Below are 24,593 nucleotides of genomic sequence, written 5' to 3'. Positions count from 1 at the left end.
TGCCGTTGATGTCTTCAGCCTTCGAGAGGTTGCAGGGAGCGTCCATCTTCACAAAATTGGATTTACGTAACGCTTATCATTTGGTTCGCATCAGGGAGGGGGATGAATGGAAAACTGCGTTTAACACCCCCAGGGGGCACTTTGAATATTTGGTCATGCCTTTCGGGCTGTCCAACTCCCCAGCAGTTTTCCAGGCACTGGTCAACGACGTGTTGCGAGATATGATCGATCAGTTCATATATGTCTACCTGGATGACATATTGATTTTTTCTTCTTCTCTCCAGGAACACGTGCAACACGTCAGACGAGTGCTTCAGAGGTTGCTAGAGAATGGGCTTTTTGTCAAGGCGGAGAAATGCGATTTCCATGCACAGTCGGTCCCGTTTCTAGGGTACATCGTCTCCTCTGAGGGAGTGCGGATGGACCCTGAGAAGATCAAGGCTGTGGTAGATTGGCCAAGCCCAGATTCCCGCAAGGCCCTGTAGAGGTTTCTGGGATTCGCCAATTTCTACCGGCGTTTTATTCGCAATTTCAGCCAACTAGTCGCACCTCTGACTGCCTTGACCTCCCCCAGAACTACGTTCAGGTGGTCAGACACAGCCGAAGCTGTGTTCTCCAAACTGAAGGGCCGCTTTGTTTCAGCCCCCATCCTTGTCGCCCCTGATTCTTCACGTCAGTTCGTGGTGGAGGTCGACGCATCAGAGGTGGGAGTAGGCGCAGTGTTGTCCCAACGCTCTTCCACAGACGACAGGATGCATCCCTGCGCGTTTTTGTCTCATCGTTTATCTCCAGCCGAACGCAATTACGACATTGGTAACAGAGAGTTGTTGGCAGTTAAGTTAGCGTTGGAGGAATGGCGCCACTGGTTAGAAGGGTCGGGGGTACCTTTTATTGTCTGGACTGATCACAAGAACCTAGAATACATCAGAACCGCCAAAAGATTGAACTCCAGGCAGGCTCGGTGGGCATTATTTTTCGGTCGCTTCGATTTTACTCTTTCATACCGTCCAGGTTGCAAGAACGTCAAACCCGATTCATTATCCCGCATATTTGATTTTTCCGAACGCCCGTCTACTCCCGAGTATTTTGACTGAAACTCTATTCGTTTCCACACTCACATGGGAGGTCGAATCGAAGGTCAAGAAGGCCTTAGAAGGGGTAACGCCTCCGCCCGGTTGCCCACCGAACCGATTGTTTGTGCCGGAGGGATTACGGTCCGACGTTATTCAGTGGGGTCATAACTCAAACGTGGCTTGCCATCCAGGAGTCAATCGTACTAGCTTTTTAGTCAAGCAACGATTCTGGTGGCCACTTATGGCTCGCGACATTCACGATTTTGTTTTGGCTTGCTCGGTTTGTGCCACTGGTAAGACTTCCAATCGACCTCCAGATGGGTTACTTCAGCCGCTGTCGGTTCCTTCGAGACCCTGGTCCCACATCGCGCTAGAATTTATTACCGCCCTCCCACCCTCTCATGGGAACACAGTCGTTTTGACTGTAGTGGACCGATTCTCGAAGGCAGCCCATTTTGTTCCCTTACCCAAATTACCCTCAGCTAAGGAGACAGCGGTTACAGTCGTAGATCACGTTTTTCGTTTACATGGCCTTCCGTTTGACGTGGTGTCCGACAGGGGACCCCAGTTCGTGTCCAAATTTTGGCGAGAGTTTTGCAGATTACTGGGGGCGACTGTTAGTTTGTCCTCAGGGTTTCATCCCCAGAGCAATGGTCAAACCGAGAGAGCCAACCAGGATTTGGAGAGAGTGTTGCGATGTTTGGTTTCCAAGAATCCCTCCTCTTGGAGTCAACAACTCTCCATGGTGGAGTACGCCCACAACACGTTGCCAGTGTCGGCTACGGGCCTATCTCCGTTTGAGTGTAGTGTAGGTTACCAGCCACCAATTTTTCCCAGTCTGGAATCCGAGGTAGCGGTCCCCTCCGCTCACGCCTTTGTTCAGAGGTGTCACCGCACCTGGACTAGAGCCCGTGAGACTCTACTCCAGGTGGGGGCGCGCACTAAGGCTAAGGCCGATCGCCACAGGTCGAAGCCTCCCGTATACGTCGTTGGTCAAAAAGTGTGGCTTTCAACCAAGAACATTCCTCTTCGCTCCGTATTTAACAAACTTGCTCCCAAATTTATTGGCCCATTTACTGTCACCAAGATCATCAGCCCGGTGGCAGTCCGCCTCAAATTGCCTCCCGCGTACAGGAGGATCCATCCCGCCTTCCTTGTATCTAAGATTAAACCCGTGTTTCATTCTCATATTAATCCGCCTGTCCCGGTTCCTCCCCCACCGCGACTCGTAGATGGGGAGACCACGTATTCGGTTAATCGTATACTGAACTCCAGGCGGAGAGGACGCGGATTTCAGTACTTGGTGGACTGGGAGGGTTACGGTCCGGAGGAGAGAAGTTGGGTGCCTGCTAGAGACATACTGGATCACTCCCTCATCGATGATTACAATCGACAGGGTAAGGAGTCTGGGAATGCCAGGAGGCGTTCTTAGGAGGAGGGGTACTGTCACGGTAGACACATTCTCTGTTCCTTCTCGTCTCGTGTTTATGTTGTGGTTTGAATGCACGTGTGTAGTGGGCGTGAGTGTATGACATCACCTGATCCACTTCAGCTGATCCTCATTCACTTCACCAGCTGCAGTCAATCTCACCACCCTACTTATACTTACCGCTGTTCTATCATCCTTGTCAGATCGTTGTTTGATGTCGTTCGTGTTGGTGTTCCGGTGTCCAGTTCCTGCCTTGTGTTCCCGTTCCTGTTCTTCGTCTTCGTCACTGGGTTTCGTCTGCTGTTTCACCGTCACCGCACCATCATCTCTTCACCATCGGATCCTGATCACCGAAGTCCCTGTGTCACCCGTCCTACATCAGCCTGTACTGCTTCATCATCATTTACAATAAATATTCTGTTTACTTGCATTTGCTTCCCGTCTTTCGTTACATTATGACAGTCATCAGATTGTAGTAGTAAATGAAGAGATGTCTTATCGGTCAAAAGTTCGGTATGGTGTACCACAAGGCCCAGTACTAGGACCGTTGCTGTTCACTCTGTACATGCTACCCTTAGGAGATATTATTAGTAAGCATGGTATTAGTTTTCACTGTTATGCTGATGATACTCAGCTCTATATATCTTCACACCCTGACGAAACTTACCAATCCACAAAATTAACGGAATGCATAGCTGATATAAAAACTCGATGACTAGTAATTTCCTACTACTTAATTCTGAAAAAAACAGATATTCTACTTATTGGACAAAAAACGTCCTCACGTAATAACCTAGAATACTGTCTAACACTTGACGGCTGCTCTGTCAAGTCCTCGTCGTCGGTTAGGAACCTGGGTGAGCTCTTTGATACCAATCTTTCATTTGAAAGACACGTGTCCAGTATCTGTAAAACTGCATTTTTTCATCTTAAAAATATATCTAAATTAAGTCATATGCTCTCAATGAAAAATGCAGAACAACTGGTTCATGCGTTCATGACATCAAGGTTAGATTATTGTAATTCTCTACTGGGTGGTGCCCTGCACGTTTAATACATAAACTACAGTTGGTCCAAAATGCAGCCGGTAGAGTTCTTACCAGAACCAGGAAGTATGATCATATTAGCCCGGTTCTGTCAACACTGCATTGGCTCCCTATTAAACATTGTATAAATTATTGCTGATTACTTACAAAGCACTAAATTGTTTAGCTGCCCAGTACTTGAGCGAGCTCTTAACACATTATACTCCTTCACGTCTTTTGCGATCTCAAAATTCTGGCCAGTTGATAATACCTAGAATATCTGAATCGACTTGTTGGTGGTAGATCCTTTTCCTATTTAGCACCAAAACTTTGGAACAATCTTCTTAACATTGTCCGGGAAGCAGACACAGTCTGTCAGTTCAAATCTAGACTAAAAACACATCTCTTTGGCTTAGCATACACATAACACATTATTGACTTCTAAAATTCAATTTTAGGCTGCATAGTTTAGATCAGCCGGAACCGGGAACACTTCCCATAAATCCTGATGTACTTTGTACATCATAAGAAGGATGCCGTCTACGCTAATATTAGTCTCTCTGTTTATCCCAATGTCTACCGCAAACTGCCGGATCCAGGCCATATCCAGATCTGATGAAGGACCTGCGCCTGAACACGACGACAACACATCCCTGAAGTGCCAGCCTCATCAACCCTGGGAAGGCCTCATGGACACCCCGACAAATTCTTCTCCATACCGGCGTGATGACTCCGACCCCAACCAGATGAACTGGATAAATATTGTGAAAGTTCTGATCTCATCGGACTTCTGACCGGATTATGCCTGAATTATAATCATTTACATTTACATTTATTCTCACAGTGGATTCGAACCCGGGTCTCTCACACCAAAGGCATGTGTCTTATCCACTGCGCCATCACCACCCCGTGTATAATCATACACTGTTCGTTCATTGGCCAAAGGAGGACTGGGCCTGGGTTCTCCCAAGGTTTTTTTCTCCATTCTGTCACCTGATGGAGTTTTGGTTCCTTGCCACTGTTGCCTTTTCGCCTTTCTTCGCCTTTGTCGCCATTGGCTTTCGGCTTGCTTAGTTGGGGACATTTCATTTTGTATTAAACAATACTATTACAACAGTATTTTCCTGTTATCTTTGTAAAGCTGCTTTGAAACAATCTCTTTTGTAAAAAGCGCTATATAAATAAAGGTAACTTGACTTGAGTATACGCGGACCCACGAGTCACCCTCATTTAAATAGCGCTTTTAACAATATAGATTGTTTCAAAGCAGTTTTACAGTGATAACAGGAAATTATAGTAACAGAGATTGTTTTGGCATTACAGCAGCTCTAGAATAAAGTTATTGTCTAGCTAAAGTTAGTTTTGATTGATTCACCTCCGTCGCAACGATCATTAGTTATTAACTTAGGGTCCGCTAACACAACACCGTTGTAACACGATCCGGCCGCTCATTTGCACAAAACAGTGCCTGGTGGCTCAATAACGCAAACCATGAAATAGGTTCCAAGGTACAAGCCTTGAAAAATGTATAATACAGATTTTTTTATCGCTTCCGCGTAGCCACGTGAACCGGAATTATCCTGACAACATTTTATCTGTACAGAGGGGAGGGGAAGGGGGGCTTCACAGTGGAGAGTAGGGGTGGCACGGTTCACAAAACCCACGGTTCGGTTCGTATCACGGTTTTAGGGTCACGGTTTTCGGTTCTGTACGGTTCTTGTTGTTATTTTTTCTTTTAATCTTTAACACTCCAGAAATGTACTTCAGCATATGATATAGGCTATAGCTTAATTATCCACAATGCTGTTTAATTATCCACAATTCAGGATACAGTATTAAAATAAAATGTATATCATGTGATCATGCACAAACTGAATTTGACTTGACTTTAAGCACATTATTGAGACCATCTCTGAGGAAAGCTAGGTGACATTTTGATACAGCAAGAGAGAAGACATTTATGAAATGCTTTTGTTTATTTGGCAAAAAAGGAGAATGTGTATTGCTATCTCTACAGGGACTTATGTGCATTTTTAGCACACAAAGATTAAAATTAACTTGCATTTATCAAACTGTCAACGTCAGTGTAGCTCTTACAAAATGTTTATCTTTTAAAAGAAAAAGAGAGAAACTCTTAAAGCACTATCTTTTAAATGTCAAAATATGTTACACATAATTGCCTATAATGAGGCTATAGCAATAGCAAAGGCATAACCATAAAGTGAAACATAAGTTCAACCTCAACACAAAAACAGTATCAACAATCCTTCTATTCCCTGAGAGTGAGGATACATTTTTTTCACTTGAAATTAAAGTGCAGTATTTGGAAACATATGACTGGAGTTCTTATCTAAACTTGGTGTCACTGTATTTAAATATCATAGGTAACATGAAATCCAAAATGTTCCCACAAACCGGGCTTGTACGACGCTGGCGCATCCTCCAACTCCGGTTAGCCTTCCTTATATCTCCCACTTGACATTTTTATTGCCTATGTGACGAGACCTGCAGCACTCCGTACTCCACTTTTACTGTAGGCTTGTTCGACTTGAACCGGCGCTGCACAGATCGATCGGTTTATGACATCAAAGTACCGCGAGAGTGATTGAAAAGCATACGGAGCCGTTGCTCTCGCGGTACTTTGATGTTATTCATCGATCGGTCTGTGCAGCGCCGGTTCAAGTCAGACAAGCCTCATATGTATATGTCCATTGTCCACACATCTCTTATTTCGCGCGAAAAGTAAACTGTCTGAGGTCACGCGCACGAGGTTATATTGCGCATGCGTCGAACCGACGCACACACGCACCGAACCGAGACAAGCGAACCGAACGGTTCGGATGTTTTTTCATGTACCGTGCCACCCCTAGTGGAGAGACTAGTTGACACTTCAGGACTGCGTTGTCGCCGTGTTCAGTCGCAGGTCCTTCATCGGATCCGGATAAGGCCTGAATTCGGCGGATAAACAGAGAGACTAATATTACTGTAGACGCCATCCTTCTTAAGATGTAACAAGTACATCAGGATTTATGGGAATTGTTCCCGTTTCCGGCTGACCTAATCTATGCAGACTAACATTGAGTTATAGAAGTCTATAATGTGTTATGTGTATGCTGGGTCAAAGATGTGTTTTTAGTCTAGATTTGAACTGACAGAGTGTGTCTGTTCCAAAGTTTTGGTATTAAATAGGAAAAGGATCTACCACCAGCAGTCGATTTTGATTTTCTGGGTATTATCAACTGGTCGGAATTTTGAGATCGCAATTGACGTGACGAACTATATTGTGCTAAGAGCTCGCACAAGTATTGGGGAGCTAAACCATTTAGTGGTTTGCAAGTAATCAGCAATATTTTAAAATTTATACAATGTTTAATAGGGAGCCAATGCAGTCTTGGCAGAACCGGGCTAATATGGTCATACTTCATGGTTCTGGTAGAACTCTAGCTGCTGCGTTTTAGAACAGCTGTTGTTTGTTTATTAAGCGTGCAGGGCAACCACCCATAATAGCATTACAATAATCTAGCCTTGATGTCATGAACGCATGAACTAAATGTTCCGCATTTGTCATTGAGAGCATATGATGTAATTTAGATATATTTTTAAGATGGAAAAATGCAGTTTTACAGATACTAGACACGTGACTTTCAAATGAAAGATTGGTATCAAAGAGCACACCCAGGTTCCTAACCGACGACGAAGACTTGACAGAGCAGCCATCAAGTGTTCCGGGGCGCAACGCTGCTCGTGCGACTCGTGACACAGGCTCCGTGTTTATTGTTTGTTTTATATCAAGTGTTTTGTAGTTTTTGCTTATTTATTATGTATATTCGTGATGGCTAACTTCTGGGCAATTCTGGGACTTCTGGTGTTCATTTCTCAACCAATTTTGGCTTTGTGGACAATGCCGACGACGCAGACTTGAGCTTGTATATCAACCGTGAAAAGTCTGGTTTATTCATGTGGACTATTGCTGGATTTGCGCCTGCTTGCTGTTCTGTCGACAACGCATTCAACACTTTTTAAAAATGCCCCAAAATGTCTCTTGGCTGGCATTAGTTGGAAAAAGTTTAATGCGAAACGGAGGAAAAGGGGTTAGAGAGGAGGATTACTCAAAAGGCTACGGAGAAGAGGTAGTAGACTGCCCTTACCTGCTATCACCTTATCAAATGTTAGATCCCTGAGAAATAAAATTTATGAGCTGTCTGCGTTGATCAAATATGATGAAGATTATCGTCGCACAAGCCTTTTCTGTTTTACTGAGACGTGGCTCCACCAGGAAACAGCAGATTTTCACATTGATGGATTTACTTTGATTCGGTTTGATCGAGATACTTTTAAAACTCAGAAAACTGTTGGTGGGGGGTTTTGTATGGCTGTGAATAAGAGATGGGCAACGAACTTTACGTTGAAGGAAACCGTTTGCTTAAAGCATTTTGAAATCATGGTGGTTTCCTTTCGACAACATTATCTCCCTTGAGAATTTACTCATATAATAGTGATACTGGTGTACGTCCCGGGACCTGATTTTATGTTAGCTGCTGAAAGCATTGCAGGCATTTTTAATAATATTGTAAATAAAGTTGGAGACCAGCCGGTGTTTCTGCTCGGAGATTTTAATCGATGTGACGTTGCTACACACCTGCCGAATCTGGAACAATATGTCACGTCTGTCACTAGGCTGGACAAAACACTGGACTTGTGCTATGGAAATATACCAAGTGCTTACATCTCCAAGGCACGCCCGCCTCTTGGTCGTTCCGATCATAATGCTGTTCTGCTTCTACCTCGATATAGGCAGAAATTTAAAACTGAGAAAGTGCAAACTAGGACTATCCAGGTATGGGACTTTGATTCCACTGAAAAACTAAAAGGATGCTTTGAAGTTACAGATTGGAATGTATTTTTTAAGGACTGTGGAAATGATGTAGATATGCTCAATGCTTCCATATCTGGGTACGTGGATTTTTGGTTAAACATTGTTTAAATCTTAAAAAAAAAATGCTTTTTTAAATGGAGATAGATATGGTTTAACCATTTACAGAAAGAATTTAAGCTAAAAATGAAGGAGGCCAAACAGCAATATAAACGTAAGGTTGAGGAAAAGTTTACAAGAGGTAATGCAAGGATGGCCTGGCAGGGCCTTAACACTATGATCGGAAGAAACCAGAAGAAGCACAATATTCAATGCCCTGACTCTGCCTGCTTTGCTACCGAACTGAATCAGTTTTATGCTTGTTTTAATAATAGCTATTCAGATGAGCACTGGACTGAATCAGTTCAGACTTTCCCCCATAATAATTGAGGAACAGATTTTTGAAAAGGTTTTAATGAAAGTCATTCCCCAAAAGACATCGGGCCGGATGGAATAAAGGGCAAGGTACTGAGGGAATGTGCATCTCAGTTGAAAGGTGTGTTGACACAACTTTTTCAGCTGTCTCTTGACTTGAATGTTGTACCACAGTCCTGGAAGGAAAGTACCATCATCCCATTACCAAAAAAGGTTAATGCTAAGGTGCTTGAAGACTATAGACCAATGGCCTTAACATCAGTGCTCTGTAAGTGTATAGAGAGAGTGGTTTGTCAGCAACTCTTCCAGGCAATGACTGGCAAACTTGACCCTTTACAATTTGCTTATAAAACGTGGCGTGGAGTTGAAGATGCCACCCTCACTCTGCTGGACAGGGCTGTAAAGCATTTGGACGATATAAAGTACGCCCACAACATGTGATGATAGATGGCGAAAAGTCCGAAAATGTGGTTTTAAAATCCGGTCTCCCACAGGGATGTGTTTTATCCCCAATGCTTTTTTCTATTTATACGAACGAGATAACCTGTAATAATGATAATCTGATGCTCAAAAAATATGCAGATGACATGGCACTGGTGGGATGTGTGAAGGATACCCAATCACTGGACATTTATTTTGACTTTGTTAATTCTCTCACAGCTTGGACGGAGGAGAGTTCTTTGCAGCTTAATATTAACAAAACCAAAGAAATGTGTTGTGGGGCTAATAATGCACGTAGACTTTTTAAGCCTTTGATACTTAATGGAGAGGAAGTTGAGAAGGTGGGATATTTTAAATACCTGGGTACAGAGATTGACTCACAGTTTAAATTTGATAAGCATTCAGAAAGTGTTTTTAAGAAGGCGTATCAATGTCGAGGTTTATTGAGGAAATTGAGGAGTTTTAATATTGAAAAGGACATTCTGATAGTGGTGTATAAATCACTTATCGAATCTGTGCTTACTTTCAATATTGTATCCTGGTTCAACTCTCTTTCTGTTAAATGCAAGAATAGACTTTTACGGATTATAAATATGGCTGGTAAAATTAATGGTGAGAAACAAGTAACCCTGTCTGATCTTTACACTGTGGCAGTGAAAAGGAAAGCCTCCGTTATTGTGACAGACTCTTCACATACCCTGCGTAGTTCATTTCACGTACTTCCGTCTGGTAGACGATATAAAGTACCTTTGGTGAAAAAGGCCAAGTATAAGAAGACTTTTATTCCAACTGCCATTGATATTTTAAATAGGAAATAGGGGGAGGGGGAGGGGGTGTATCTTAAATTGTGTGGTTGTCTCTTGTATTGTACTGTTTGTTGAGCCCTTGTCTAAAGACAATTTTCTGTCCCCTGTGGGGATAGACAATAAAGCTTTTTTGAATTTGAATTTGAAGTGTTAGACAGTATTCCCACGTTAGTATGTGAGGAAGTTTTTTGTCCAATAATTAGAATCTCTGTTTTTTTCAGAATTAAGTAATATGACATTACTAGTCATCCAGTTTTTTTTTTTGTATCAGCTATGCATTCCGTTAATTTTGTGAATTGGTAGGTTTCGTCAGGGCGTGAAGAAATATAGAGCTGAGTATCATCAGCATAACAGTGAAAACTAATGCCATGCTTCCTAAAGATATCTCCTAAGTAAGGGTGTCACGATTTCGACTTTAAATCGAAATCGATCGAAATTAATTCACAAACTCAAAAATCGAAATAAAAAATGGAATCGTCGATACTGCCACGCCCCCATGTCGCGCCCGTGATGGAAAGTTCGGATCGTTTTACTGACTCTATTGTTCAATCTCGTTCATCAAAATTAACTAATCTTTTTTCTAGTCATTTCAGGGGCTTTAAATGTTTTACTTTTGACAGGCAAATTCCCCGAACACATCCAACGCAATCTTGATCATATTCTGAATTAAGAAATCATTATAATGCAGTTTAAAGTAATTTACAGGGAACATTAATACTTGACCTTCCGAGTCTTTTGTTCATTTGTCGCGTGACAGAGGCAATGAATGGATCGTTCATGAACGACTCATCACGGCGCGGGAAAAAAACACACGTGTTGAAAGGCTGTGAGTCCTCTAACTTGGATTCTATGCCCGAGCCCGAACTTGGCCGATATTTCCCGTCACTATCCTCGGGCCGGGCTCTTGATCTATAGACGTGCACTCCCAACGCAATAGAGTGCGGCGCGGGACTAGATTTGATGGCCGAGTGCGAGCGCGGGCGGTAATGCACTCACTCTGTGTGTGCGGGAGAATAAAAAGATTCGCGGGACTCCCGCAAACTAGAAATATCTATGAATAAAACATATAAAAACTAATAAATTTTTTTCATCTGTTGCAGAAAAGCAACAAGAACAACTAAAACAAAATAGAAACGATTTACAGGCCAGAGTTTCTATTTATAACATGTTTGCAGCGTTGAGCGATTTAGCCAATCACAGACATATGTGTTGATTTCTTGAACGCAATGACCAGTCAGAAGCATTTAAGATAGACTCTCCTCACCGCTCAAAACGGACTTTTTGTTCAGTGCTGAATTCTGTAAGCTGGCAAATAACAAACAAAGTGTAGGCTATATATTATGAAAGATTCATTGTGCAGTCAGCTTCACTGATAATAACACAGATGTGTGAGATTGCGATGAACTGATGTCAGCTTTTTAGGAGCAACAGCAACCTGTGCTTAAAAAAAAATCGAGAATCGAATCTAACCGTGACCTTAGAATCGAAAATGTAATCGAATCGAGGATTTGGAGAATCGTGAGACCCCTACTCCTAAGGGTAGCATGTACAGAGTGAACAGCAATGGTCCTACTACTGAGCCTTGTGGTACTGAACGTTTGATCGATAAGAAATCTCTTCCTTTACTGCTAAAAACTGATAACGATCAAATAACTATGATTTAAACCATGCTAATGCAATTCCACTAATGCCAACATAATTTTCAAGTCTATTTAAAAGAATGTTGTGTTCAACAGTATCAAATGCAGCACTAAGATCGAGTAACACTAATAGAGAGATAGAACCACGATCGGATGATAAGAGCAAATCATTTGTGACTCTGATAAGAGCTGTCTTAGAACTATGGTAGGGCTACGGTCTAAATCCTGACGGAAAAGCCTCGCAGATACCATTTATTTCTAAAAAAGGATACTGCCTTTTCTAGTATCTTTGACAGAAAAGGTAGATTTGAGATTGGCCTGTAATTGAATAATTCTGTAGGATTAAGTTGTGTTTTTTTAACAAGCGGTTTAATCATAGCCGGCTTAAAATGTTTTGGTACGTATCCTAAAGACAAAGATGAATTTATGATATTAAGAAGAGAATTATGACCTCTGGAAGCATCTCTTTCAGTAGCTTAGTCGGTATAGGGTCTAACATACATGTCGATTTAGATGATTTAACAAGTTTAGAAAATTCTTCCTCTCCTATAGCAGTGAATGAATCAAATTTTTCCTCAGGGAGACTACAATGCACTGCCTACATTTTCTTCTAACAGGGTTGAAAAATAAGCAGATCTAGCAGCTTTTAAGGCCTCTCTGTACGCAATCGTGCACTCTTTCCAGGAAATGCGAAAATTCTTCCAGTTGCGCTCCATTTTTATGGCTGCTCTCTTAAGGGACTGAGTGTGCTTGTTGTACGACCGCATTGGACTATTTTCTTTAATCTTATTTAAGCGCAAAGGAGCAACTGTGTCTAAAGTGCTGGAAAAGAGAGAGTCAAAAGTTTCTGTCGCAATATAGAGTTCTTCTTAGCTATCTGGGATGCTGAGGAGATGAAACTGATCAGGAATATTATTAAATGAAGTATACACAAGACTAGATAATGATCTGAGATGTCATCACTCTGCTGTAGAATTTCAATGGCATCAACATTGATTCCATGCGATAATATTAGATCTAGAGTATGATTACGACAATGAGTAGGTCCTGACACGTGTTGTCTAACTCCAATATTTAAAACTAGACTTCTCAGTAATTCTGAAGATATTACTATAAATTACAGCAACACCTCCCCCTTTGCCTTTCAGACAAGGCTCATGTTTATAACAGTGATATTTTTAAAAATTGCATGGTGGACTCATTTAAAGTAATGTAATCATCAGGTTTAGCCAGGTTTCTGTCAAACACAGCACATAGGTTATAATCTGTTATAATATCATCAGCAATAAGTGCTTTTGAAGTAAGGGATTGAATATTCAGCAACCCAAGCTTTATCATTTGTTCATCGGTATTATATCTGCTTTTTATTTGTTGAACATCAATTAAATTTTTTTAAATTTAAATGCGTTTTAAATGCGTTTAGGATTTTTTTGTATGTCCTAATTGACCCTTCGCAAAGATCCGCCCTCTTTAGTTACTGTTGCTATGTCCGACAAGCCACGCCGCTCTCGAGCCACACCATGTTCTCATACAGTGAAAAATACATCGCGGAGCAGAGAGGACACTGACAACACGCGGACAGACAGGACAGACCAGGTTACTTTTGATTTGAAACAAAGTCTCAACTTTCAAATTTGGTCATTTATTTAGAGAAATTTAAACAATAAATACCGTTTTGTGGCTCTTTAATGTGTCTGACAGATCGCAGTAGTGCCTCATTTAAATCTGCCCGTGAACCGATCATCTCTTCCTCCTAGTTAATTTATAGCATCAAATAAACATGAATGAACATAAGAAGGAATGTTGTTTTAACCGTGGAAAGACATCAGTACACTCTGTTTTTCAAATTCAAATCCTCCAACGTTTATCTACTAACTCTCCTGACTGCTTTGTCGGACAAAAATGGCGGATTTGGCGGATGGCGGATTATGATTGGTCAGATCGCCTGTCAATCAAACTCCCTGCGAAGGGTCAATTAGGGGAACAGACACAGTCTCTATATGATGATATCTAGGTGAAAGAGTCTCGATGTGATGGGATTTCTCTGACCTCAGTGACGTGAGACAGCTAGCAGACGGTCAGTTTAGCCAGTCTGTCTGCTTCCTGACCTGAGCCCCAGATTGTCATGTTTGAGCTCTAAGACTATGTGCCATATTACTAGAGAGAAGAGCAGCACCATCCCAGGAGGGGTTTTTCCAATTGTCTATGAATTCTATATTATTTTGCGGACACCCCTTAGACAGCCAGCCATTGAGTGAGCACAGTCTACTAAGTATCTCATCACTCCTACGAACAGGAAGGGGGCCAGAGCAAATTACAGTGCCTGACATCGTACTTGCAAGTTCACACACCTCTTTAACATTAATTGTGTTGATCTCCGACTGGCGAAGTCGAACATCATTAGTGCCGACGTCAATAGTAATCTGAAAAGAGAATTTACGATTAGCATTAGCCAGCACTTTTTAATTTGCTTTGATGTCAGGTGCTCTAGCTCCGGGCAAACATGTGACTATGGTGGCTGGTGTCTCTATTATCACGTTCCATGTAATAGAATCGCCAATAACTAGGGCACTTTCATCAGGATTCTCAGTGGGTGTTTCACTGGGAGGGGAGAACCTGTTTAATGCTGTAATCGGAACGGAAGAGCAGTGTTTTGTCCCGAGACTACAGCATATCACGATCACCCAGTTGCCCTGCTGCACGGGCTCTACAGCCGGAACCGAACAATGTACAGAGTTCACTAATCTAGTCGCATCCAAAGCAGTATCTAAAGCCTTTGCCCTCTTACTATCATCGATTAATGTTTGGATGTGTGTCTCTAGTTCTGAAATCTTCTCCGTCAGCCTGACTGTCTCCCTGCATTTATCACATGTAAATCCTTCAGTGCTGACAGAGAATGCTATACTATACATGTGACACGAAGTGCAAGTGACAATAACAGGAGAAGATATTACTCACCGTGTTTGTTGACTGATTCTACTTACCTTAGTTGCTTGATAGACCCGTAAAAGGCGCAAGCATGTATATGAAAAAAAGATGGCAAGCACGGATGGCAGGTTAACAGGCTAGCGAGATACTAGCGTGTTGTGCTAGCGACAATGATTTAGATAAAAGCTAGGGATGTCAGATTAATGTGATTGGCAATATTAGACAATATCTAATATATGTTGATGAATAAGTAAAATTTAGCAAATAAGAACAGCAAGGAATGATAGTAAATAGAGATTCAAACAGAAAACTATATGGAGCTTACAGACGAAGATCAGCAGCAAGGCAGACAGGAGCAATTGTTTAGTACAAGTTTAGTATCCACAATACGTAGATTAAGAATGAAGGGAAATTTTGTATAAGATCCTTATTCTGTTTTTTTAAGGCTACCTACAATCAGGCACATGTTTACATATCCAATATGCTGTCACTTTATGCTCCACCTAGATCACTGAGATCGGAAAACCATCATCTTTTATGTGAGTAGGACAAAATATAAACACAGGGGTGACAGAGAATATTCTCGATCCGGCCCTAAACTATGGAATGACCTCCCCCTCGCTGTTAGATCAGCCAAATCACTTCCTACTTTTAAACTGAGGTTAAAATCACATCTGCTAAACGCTGCGTGTGAACTCTACTGAAGGGGTTTCGATTGCAACTGTGTCGTGTCTATGTGTTGTTTTAAATATAAACTTATTTTTTTATTCTATGATGTGTGTGATTGTAAAGTTGTATTAAACTGTACTTGTGTTGAAAGATTCTTGTGTTGTATTAATCTGTGCTATATAAGAAAGAAAGAAAGAAAGAAAGAAAGAAAGAAAGAAAGAAAGAAAGAAAGAAAGAAAGAAAGAAAGAAAGAAAGAAAGAAAGAAGGAAAGAAAGAAATCTGCACACCACATTGCAATTTTAAAGAAATAATAGGTTTCATGATTGTGTGATGGGTAACATTATTTGTGTCGTGCTGTCTTTCAGCCACAAGAAATGAAGTCATATGATCCATGATTTATGGTTAAACAGGTCTTTGGAAAAAGTGAACAACTTTTGAACACATCAAATATTATGTGTCATCTATATTATGCCTTAAGTGTATAATTTTTCCTGTTTGTACTTTTTAAAAATATTTAGGTTTAGGTGTGCCATCTGTGACATGACTATTGAGAATGTGCCATTCAGAATGACTACACCATTCAGACTTTCCTTCTCCTCCTTAATTTCTCCAATGCACTTCCTCAATTTATTTCTATTTGTAATTTGACCACAATATTTAGGCATTTTTTAGAGAACAGACAATCATGTTTATCCCACCACGTGACATAACATTGTATGAATCAAATTATATTAACAGATCATATAGATGCATCATTCAAAAGAGTAATTTTAAATTTGCTCAAGCAATGACTCATTTTCAGATTGTCTGTCATTAGGTAAAATAGAGTTGCTGAAGAGCTGGCATCGCACAGTATATGCCCGCCTAAATGCGCACTGAACGCCGGAGCTGGCACGATTCAATCTTGCCATGTCATTATGACTACCTTTATTGATGTTTCTTGAATAATTTTGTGTTGATATGAAAGAATATGCTAAAGTCAAATCCTAAAAGTGTATGTATACTAACTTTTGAATAAAATGCAAACAAACTTAAAACATTTTTATATTTATCCCATAATTGTTGCAAATTATATAAACCGAGGCCAGAAAATATGAAGAACATATTTATTTATAAAATTGCACATGTATCAAAAACAACTTAAAACACATTTTTAAATAAATCTGTACATAAGTAATTTAGGGAATTACAGTAGTATAAAGAAAAACTTGCATCTGAATATTTGCACTCAAAAAAAAAAAAATGCACACTGCACAGGAGTAAAGAAACACATTAAAAGACTTAAATAAATGTGAACATAAGAAATTGAACATAATAAAAGTAAACAAAAGTAAACAAATATCCTAAAACCCCAGTTTTTAAATAAACTTCAATAAAAAAAAAACGTGCCTGTGTAAAAAGTGCACAAGTATGAAGAAATATCTTAAAAGCATTTAACTAATTACAAATATAAAAAGTTTGTTCAAAGTAAATTATACATTAAGCACGTTGTTAGATTTAGCTGAATCCTGAATTCTGCCGGTTTTTTTCAGTCTCTTGCTGGCAAAGAAATTATCTTCATCACGCTTACTTGAGTGGTTTCTTTTATTCCCCTTGAACAGGTAAATGGGGGATAAAATTAAAATGCCATAGCAAAACTTGCAGATTATAATGGATGAATGCAATATATTTACAATTTACATACAAGACATAGCCTAGTTCACCCAAAATGAAAGTTCTGTAATCTATTACCTCATGATGTTGTTGCAGACTTTTCATTTTGGGGTTAACCACAGGGCAATTCCATGCAAAGGTCATCTTTACCATGAAAAAAAACAAAAGTTTACCAAATGATTCATACCCTTTTTAAGTTGTCCAGTTAGGTCTGTATCACAGAGCGGCTGGTATTAAATGCATTTACTGAAAATTTATATTTCAAGTTTTGACTGCAAATGTAACGTCCACAACATTGGAATTGCCCTACACCAGTAATATGAAAAACAACTGTGGTAAAAACACGAACAGACCTGTTCTTTCTTTTTGTTTATGCTGGACGATCATCATCATCATCTGTCTGCAAGTCAGACATCAGAGTTGCCTGTGGAAGTTTGAGCCGAGCTTCCTGATAGGTGTCTATAAAATATTACATTGTTGTTAACCTCCCCAAAAATGTAACAATAATGAAATACAGTTTTCTAAATATGTTATACTACCTGTTGTGTGAATAATTCGCACCCTGAAGGCAGAACAAGTATGATTAGAAGATTCTTGCAGTGTTACAGCCTTCTGGATCTTAGCCACAGATTTGTAAGTCGGCCAAGCACAGGTACTATTCTGCACCCATGAAGATGGCACAACTTCTACTTCAGAGGATTCGGTGAATTCCACAGTATGGAACTTTTTTTTTAAAATCTTAAAAAAAAGAAAAAAAAGAAGAGCAGACCTGATTGTGGGATTTAGGTGTATTATGTTTAAATAAATCTACACTACAATAAAATCCTAAATCCACACACTTGAATTGCTGTTGATGTCAATTTAAATGCAGTAAAGGTAGACAGGCAAACTTGTTTTGAAAAGGAAGTATGATATATTTTTTAAGTGTCTCTTCAATTTTGGCACATTTAAAATCTTGAGAAAGATCAGATACGAGATAAGCTCCAAGCCTGCAAGAATCAATTGGGTAGTCATAAAATCTACTGACCGACTCAAACTCAGCATATATTATGTATGCATCATTATTATGAATATAATGTTCTGTACCAACCCAATATTGTTGCCAATTCCGACACAGTTATCTCCTTTAGAAACTTTTAGACAAACATTTGTGAGATATATTTCTTTATACGGTCTCACTTCTCCTTCAACCAATGCCAAAATAGGACCATCACAATGCTCTTTTCGCACATAGCATTTGGAAGGGTCGATTCTTAAGCCCACCACTAGAAATATTCCAGATATCCTGCGTACAATCTGTGCAACAGGATGACATGGTCGTCTGACCAATCTTTTTAATTGCCCTAAATAATTCTCAAACGTGAATGCAGAAATGTTGTCAAGTGGACCATGGCATTTCCCATCATCAGCTAAGTGAACAAGGCTATGCACATTATAGACCACATATTCATTGCCATAGAGCTTCCCAAAGTGCTCCACAAAAGCCACTAGTAATGCCTTTGCATATTCACACATTACAAAACACAGGGTTGGATCAATAAGAATTGAAATCGCAACTGAGAGAAGCATAAAGTTATTGTAAACATGAGTGCATACAACATCACAAAGAACTACTGATCCTGTGTAAAAACTGTCTAAGTTCAGTTGCCTTCCACCTGTTTTTTTCTTCAATTGACCTTGGTTTACGAGCAAATTCTGATGGGACATAATTCTTAATGGAGAGTAAGTTCTGAGATAATTTGACTACTTTCTGTGATGGCAAACGAGTCTTGAGAGGACCACTTGTCCATAGATCTAATAACCTTCTCATCACACCAAGACAGACTAAATGCATATAATCATGAGGGAAACAAGATACCATGTTTATATCAAGTTCAGTAAGTGGAGATCTAGTTATGTGGTGGTCTTCATCACACATGCTTCTGAACATTTCATCCGTTCTTAGGGCAGCATTGGTCTCAGGGAAAGTCATGCGCTTTTGCATGTAGACACCAGACTGTACACATTTACCACATGATGAATAACCTGTATGAGACTTAACTCCCTTAACATATGCACGAGCAGGTGCATCACAAACGACAGAACAAATTTTTAGGTGTAGTTCCTTTCCTTTGAAAATAAAGCCTGACTCCAGGACCTTAACTTCATCAACTAAGCTTTTTAAATACTCTGCCAATACTTTTGGTTTGCAAATGCCAACAAATATTGCTATGAGAAAAGGCTTTTTGGCACTCTTGTGCAACGGAATGCCGTCAAAATTCAACTGCAATCTCAGTGTATGTCTGTTTGGTAGCTGGGGCAATATTTTTTCAAGAATTCCAGACAATGCATTAAGAATGGCAAAATAGTAGAAAGAACCTCCTACTACTTGTTCTATTCTATATATTGTGTTAGTCTTAAGCAGTGTTCGAGCGTCTTTTGGAAGGCTGGGATGCATACTAGCAAGGTTTCCCGCAGCACTTTGTAACTAAGGAGGCCGCCTAAGCAACACACGCCTGCCGCCTTAACTACGTTGTCAAAAAAATTATATGAACGATATCCGCTGAGTTACTCTCTCCTGTTTTCTCCCTTTCAATCTTTAAATATGTGTTAAGCCTTCGTGTTCGCTTCAGTCTTGACACATGCCTTTGGTGTGACACATGCCTTTGGTGTGAGAGACCCGGGTTCGAATCCACTGTGAGCCACCAATGTTTCCCTGAGCAAGACACTTAACCCCTAGTTGCTCCAGAGGCGTGCGACCTCTGACATACATAGCAATTGTAAGTTGCTTTGGATAAAAGCGTCCGCTAAATGAATAAATGTCTTGTTATCAGCGCGTTCTTCCGCAGCGGCGCCAAGCGCGTCAGAACAAACAGAAGACAGGGTGTGTGTGTGTGTGTGTTCATCTGAGCCTCATTGGTCTGTCACTGCTCGTCAATGTTAGAATATTTGAGATGACCAATCAAATCAAAGTAGACGGGCTTTATGTTCGCAGTGCGAAATTTAGCAGAGCGACTCATAGACAGGAGCGACTCGACGCGCTTGAGTTTACGGTCAGTCAAGTGCGAGATAAGATGTAAGTTGCTAAACTAAACATTTCCTATTTGACAGGTTTTTTTAGGTCATAAATGTTAAACGAATCACAAAAATAATCAGGCAAACTAATAAACTTTTGTCTATTTTCGCCATTTTAAGCTTAAAATGGACCACTATGTGACGTTACGTTAGCCTGATAATTAGTTTACTGTCATTGTGAGGGGACAAGACACATTAATCAGGGTACCTGCGGGATCTTAAAAGCATTGAAAAATAATCTCAAATTAAAGCTGCAAGCAGCAAAGAAAAATGCCCTCGCACCCGTGTCGCCGCCACCCGGCGGTTTTAGGAAGACAGAGCACGTGGGCAGTATGTAATGATAATAAATATAGGAGGACTATGTCAAAGTATTTGTTTTTGCCACACTTCCTGCTACCAGCAGGTGGCGCTATTGCTATAACCAAGTATGAGCATGGTCATGTGTTCAGGACAGGACTCTTATCAAACATGTGAAGTTTGGGGCAGATCGGACATTGTATGCCTGAGTTACTGCAGGCTGTCTGTGGTTGTAACACAAAAAATACAAACACAAAAGTATTTGTATTTACCACACTTCCTGCTACCAGTAGGTGGCGCTATTACAATAATCTAATATGAGCATGGTCATGTGTTCAGGACAGGACTCTTATCAAACATGTGAAGTTTGGGGCAGATCGGACATTGTATGCCTGAGTTACTGCAGGCTGTCTGTGGTTGTAACACAAAAAATACAAACACAAAAGTATTTGTATTTACCACACTTCCTGCTACCAGCAGGTGGCGCTATTACAATAATCTAATATGAGCAGGGTCATGTGTTCAGGACAGGACTCTTATCAAACTTGAAGTTTGGGTCAGATCGGACATTGTATGCCTGAGTTACTGCAGGCTGTCTGTGGTTGCCTAGCAACATCGGAACTGCAAGCAATATTGAACTATATGACATATTCATGCACAAATCACCAAAAGGCTGAAATTGGGTGTACATTTGTCAGGCCGCCAAGGGCACACCCTTCGAGGAAAATCTCAAGATCTTCAGAATAGGCTTAATGCCGCGCACTTCCGTTCTGGTGCTTCCGTATTCTTCAGCCAGCTTCAGTACTTCCGGTTCACGGTAGCGTACGCTGTAGCTATGTCGTTTTTTACGCGATCGCTGCAGGACCTGCCGAGTATAACGGCAAACGATGTACATCGGATCATCCAGACCACATCGAAGACACCAACATCAAAAAAGGACAAAGGTTTTAAATTGTATGTGTCCAGCTATATAAACAACTACGAAGGTAAGTTAACAAGCCTCTGTTTTGAGTTTACCAAAAACGATACATGCTAGCTCATTGGCTCTTCACTAGCCAAAGATAGCACAGTGGGGAAGCAACGTTAATAATGTTAGCAGAGTGATAGGTTAACGTCTTGAATATTTTGTGTTTCTGAAATGCAATACCCTAACCTCTATGTTAATCACAGTTTCAAACAAGGAGTCAGGAGAGGTCACGGTTAGGTCTGAGTGCTTCAGATCTATGAGAAAAAGCCAGAGGCCTCACTGTCTGAGTGTAAGGGAAAGTCATCTTGCAGGTTCAGAAGAAACAGGTTCTTTTTTTGTCAAAATGAAGTTTCTGTGAGCCATATCATTGCTGTGAATTAGATCCAGATAAACACCATCATTGCATTATATGGATCATGTGGTACCTGAGATATCATGTGAAATATGAATACAGTGTATGCCAGAAAGAATGTAAAATTAATCGCTCCCACAGAAGCAAGATTTTGTTAAGAGTTTTTATAATTTCTTCATTAATTATTCTGCACTGCTATTTTAAAATGAGTAGGCCTATAGTGAGATTAATCATGATATATAACATCTCACATGTTCAACTATAGGCTAAATAAATTTTAACAATCCCTGTATCACTTTGCACATTTAAAAGTTCACTAACAGATTTTTGCTGTCTCTTTAATTGCAGTTGTAGCCGGTACAGTTTTCTAACAAATATTTGTTGTTGTAACAGATTGTGCTAAGGGATTCAAAGCCGGTGGTGTTACTGAGATGCCAGTGTACCTGTGTGGCAGGTACAGCCTTGTGCAGTCATGTGGCAGCTCTACTGTACCAGACAGCGCACTACTCTCAGCTGAGGCTTATATCAGTTCCCCCAGTGTTCAGCTGCACAGAAACTGAACAAAAGTGGCACAAACCAAGGACCATGGTAGCAAGCCTTTTAATGACTATTTCATTTTATGTATGGATATCTCTTGAATGTTTCTCAAACATGTTTTTATTTCGTTGCAGGGAATTAAACCTGGTCCAGTTAATGACATGGTCATTATATCAGCCAGACCAAAAGAAAGGAGACTTGCAGAAGGAATCAGGTATGTTGTCATCTATACTAAACACACACAACAAATCCATTTGCACACATACATTTATGCACCCTCAGAAGTACCTACTTGCTCAACCCTTGTGCGTCAATTAAAAAAAGTTACACATAGGTCCATGGTGGACAAAAATGTCTGTCAAAAAAATGAAATAAAGCTTGAGACTTAAGTGTGGTCCCATTTAAAAGTAGAAAAAAAAAGTTTAAAAAGTGAAACTAAAAAAAGGTTAGAGGTTTAAGTTTAGGAAATTGATTTATGAACATTATTTTATATAAACTATATATTTATACATCGATATTCGATATGTGATACGATAATGCTTAAAGTGTAAAATAAACGTAACTTATCTTAAAAATATATTAAAATTAATTATATAACCTACATACTTGTTTCACGTTATTTTTGTGACTAGAAAACATCCCTACAACTTCTGAAAGTGAACATCAGTGTTTTACAGTAGCATAAGAAGTGTTATTTTAACATCAGTGTAAACCACGGGGTTTAGGTTATCCTACGTTAAGTTTATTTAACAACAGAAACTGAATAATCAAATGAAAAAATAAAACACTGCTTAGTTTTCACTGTATGAATTAAATATATACCGATTCTTATTAAAGCTACAAAAATTATTCAGCCCAGAGCAGTGTGTGATTTTCTCTTTGTCTTTTGTTCATGACCGCAGTTATTGCAAGCTGTTGCGATATGCATCTTGCGATATATATACACATTTACGATCTGTCACACGCACAAAACTCATTGCTTTGAACATGTACTTCTTAATTCTAACACATTTGTTTGTCTTTTTTCCACAGAAGCAACTTGTATAAAGGAGTTAGCTGCCCTCTGCCAGACATCTCCACTCTGAAAGTTCAGGAGGCGTACCATGTTCTTAGCGCAGACGAAGCTCCCATGATCACAGCAATGGCTATCTCGAGTGATGTACCTCTGATTGAGTCCATGCTCGGTCCGGTGCAGGAGGGAAGTGTGCTTTCCTATCAGCTACCAGTAATTGCAGTCCCCAGTACCCGTCCACACACAGATGCCCCTTCTCCCCCACAGCTGCCACTCTTGGATTACAGACTGGGACCCCCTACCTGTGCATTTGTGTTTTCTGAACATCAGCACCATCATCTGGCATCCCTTGCGACATCTTTTGAGACGGCACACAAAGTTGAAAACAGCACGCGAGAGCAGAGTTCCTGCGCTGAGTGGCACCAACTAAGGAGGTGCCGCATCACCTCTACTAAATTTAGAGAAGTTTGCCACACCAGGGGGGAAAGCTCTGCTGAAAACCTGGCAAAAAGGCTTCTGGGATCTTGCCCTCAGACTGCTGACATGCGGCGGGGTCTAGCCCTGGAGCCTGTAGCAGTAGAGGAATACTGCAAGGTGAGGGAAGTCAACCACTACCCATGTAGGTTCCTGATCCACCAAGACTCACGATGCATGGGGTCAACACCTGATGGGCTTGTGTACGATCCTGAGTGGCAGCCAGTGTTTGGCCTGTTAGAAATTAAATGCCCAAATGTAACTAGCTATGTGGACTGCCATTATGTTATGATAAAGGAGGGTACACATACACTGAGGCGATCCCATCCTTATTACTGGCAAGTCCAGGGACAAATGTTGATTTCTGGCTGTGACTGGTGTGACTTTGTCATTTACACAGAAGATGACATGTTCATTCAGAGAATTCCCCGTGACATGCAAGTCATACAAACCATTAAAGAAAAAGTTGACTATTTCTTTTTTTATTTCTACCTCAATGACTGCTTGGCCAATTAATGACTTGATTGCAGTGTAAATATATTTGACAGTGAAATGTTTTTGTTTGTGATGTAATGGTTTTGATTGTGATGTACTGTTTTTGATTGTGATGTAATGCTTAGGGTAAGTAATAAATGACTTGATAAATCTAAGCATTAGATGTTTTGTACGGCTTGAATTTAGTTTTAAAAGGTAAGAGACAGGAATTAAAAATGAGAGACCAAACAAAAGCAGATTACTAACAATTATTTTTAATATCACAAAGCTTTCATAAAGGCACTGCATATCAAGCTTTTATTCAGACGTCCCTCATCAGTGCACTTCACATATAATACATAGTTTTTATGTATGTTATGTATGTTACAGAACAATGAATAGGGAAATAAGTTACATGTCAATATTCCTAATAGTTATTTAATATTGTTATGAAAATGTTGCCAATCAATACTC

At 40.3% G+C, this 24,593-nt stretch overlaps 1 protein-coding gene across 1 annotated transcript; it reads left to right on the top strand.

Annotated features, from left to right (window-relative positions):
- Window positions 1-21,050: 21,050 nt before the first annotated feature.
- LOC143753718 (uncharacterized) lies at window positions 21,051-24,169 on the top strand. The gene is made up of 4 exons (XM_077246390.1): window positions 21,051-21,289; window positions 22,077-22,210; window positions 22,294-22,373; window positions 23,192-24,169. The coding sequence occupies exons 1-4, from the start codon at window positions 21,139-21,141 to the stop codon at window positions 24,159-24,161; spliced, it is 1,335 nt and encodes a 444-aa protein (XP_077102505.1). The 5' UTR covers window positions 21,051-21,138; the 3' UTR covers window positions 24,162-24,169.
- Window positions 24,170-24,593: the final 424 nt, after the last annotated feature.

The sequence above is a fragment of the Siphateles boraxobius genome, unplaced genomic scaffold (assembly GCF_051911475.1).
Source record: "Siphateles boraxobius isolate OS27281-9 unplaced genomic scaffold, OSU_SipBor_1 29, whole genome shotgun sequence".
Taxonomy (NCBI): domain Eukaryota; kingdom Metazoa; phylum Chordata; class Actinopteri; order Cypriniformes; family Leuciscidae; genus Siphateles; species Siphateles boraxobius.
Note: the sequence above shows the minus strand (reverse complement) of the source record. Positions and strands in the feature narration are given on the sequence as shown.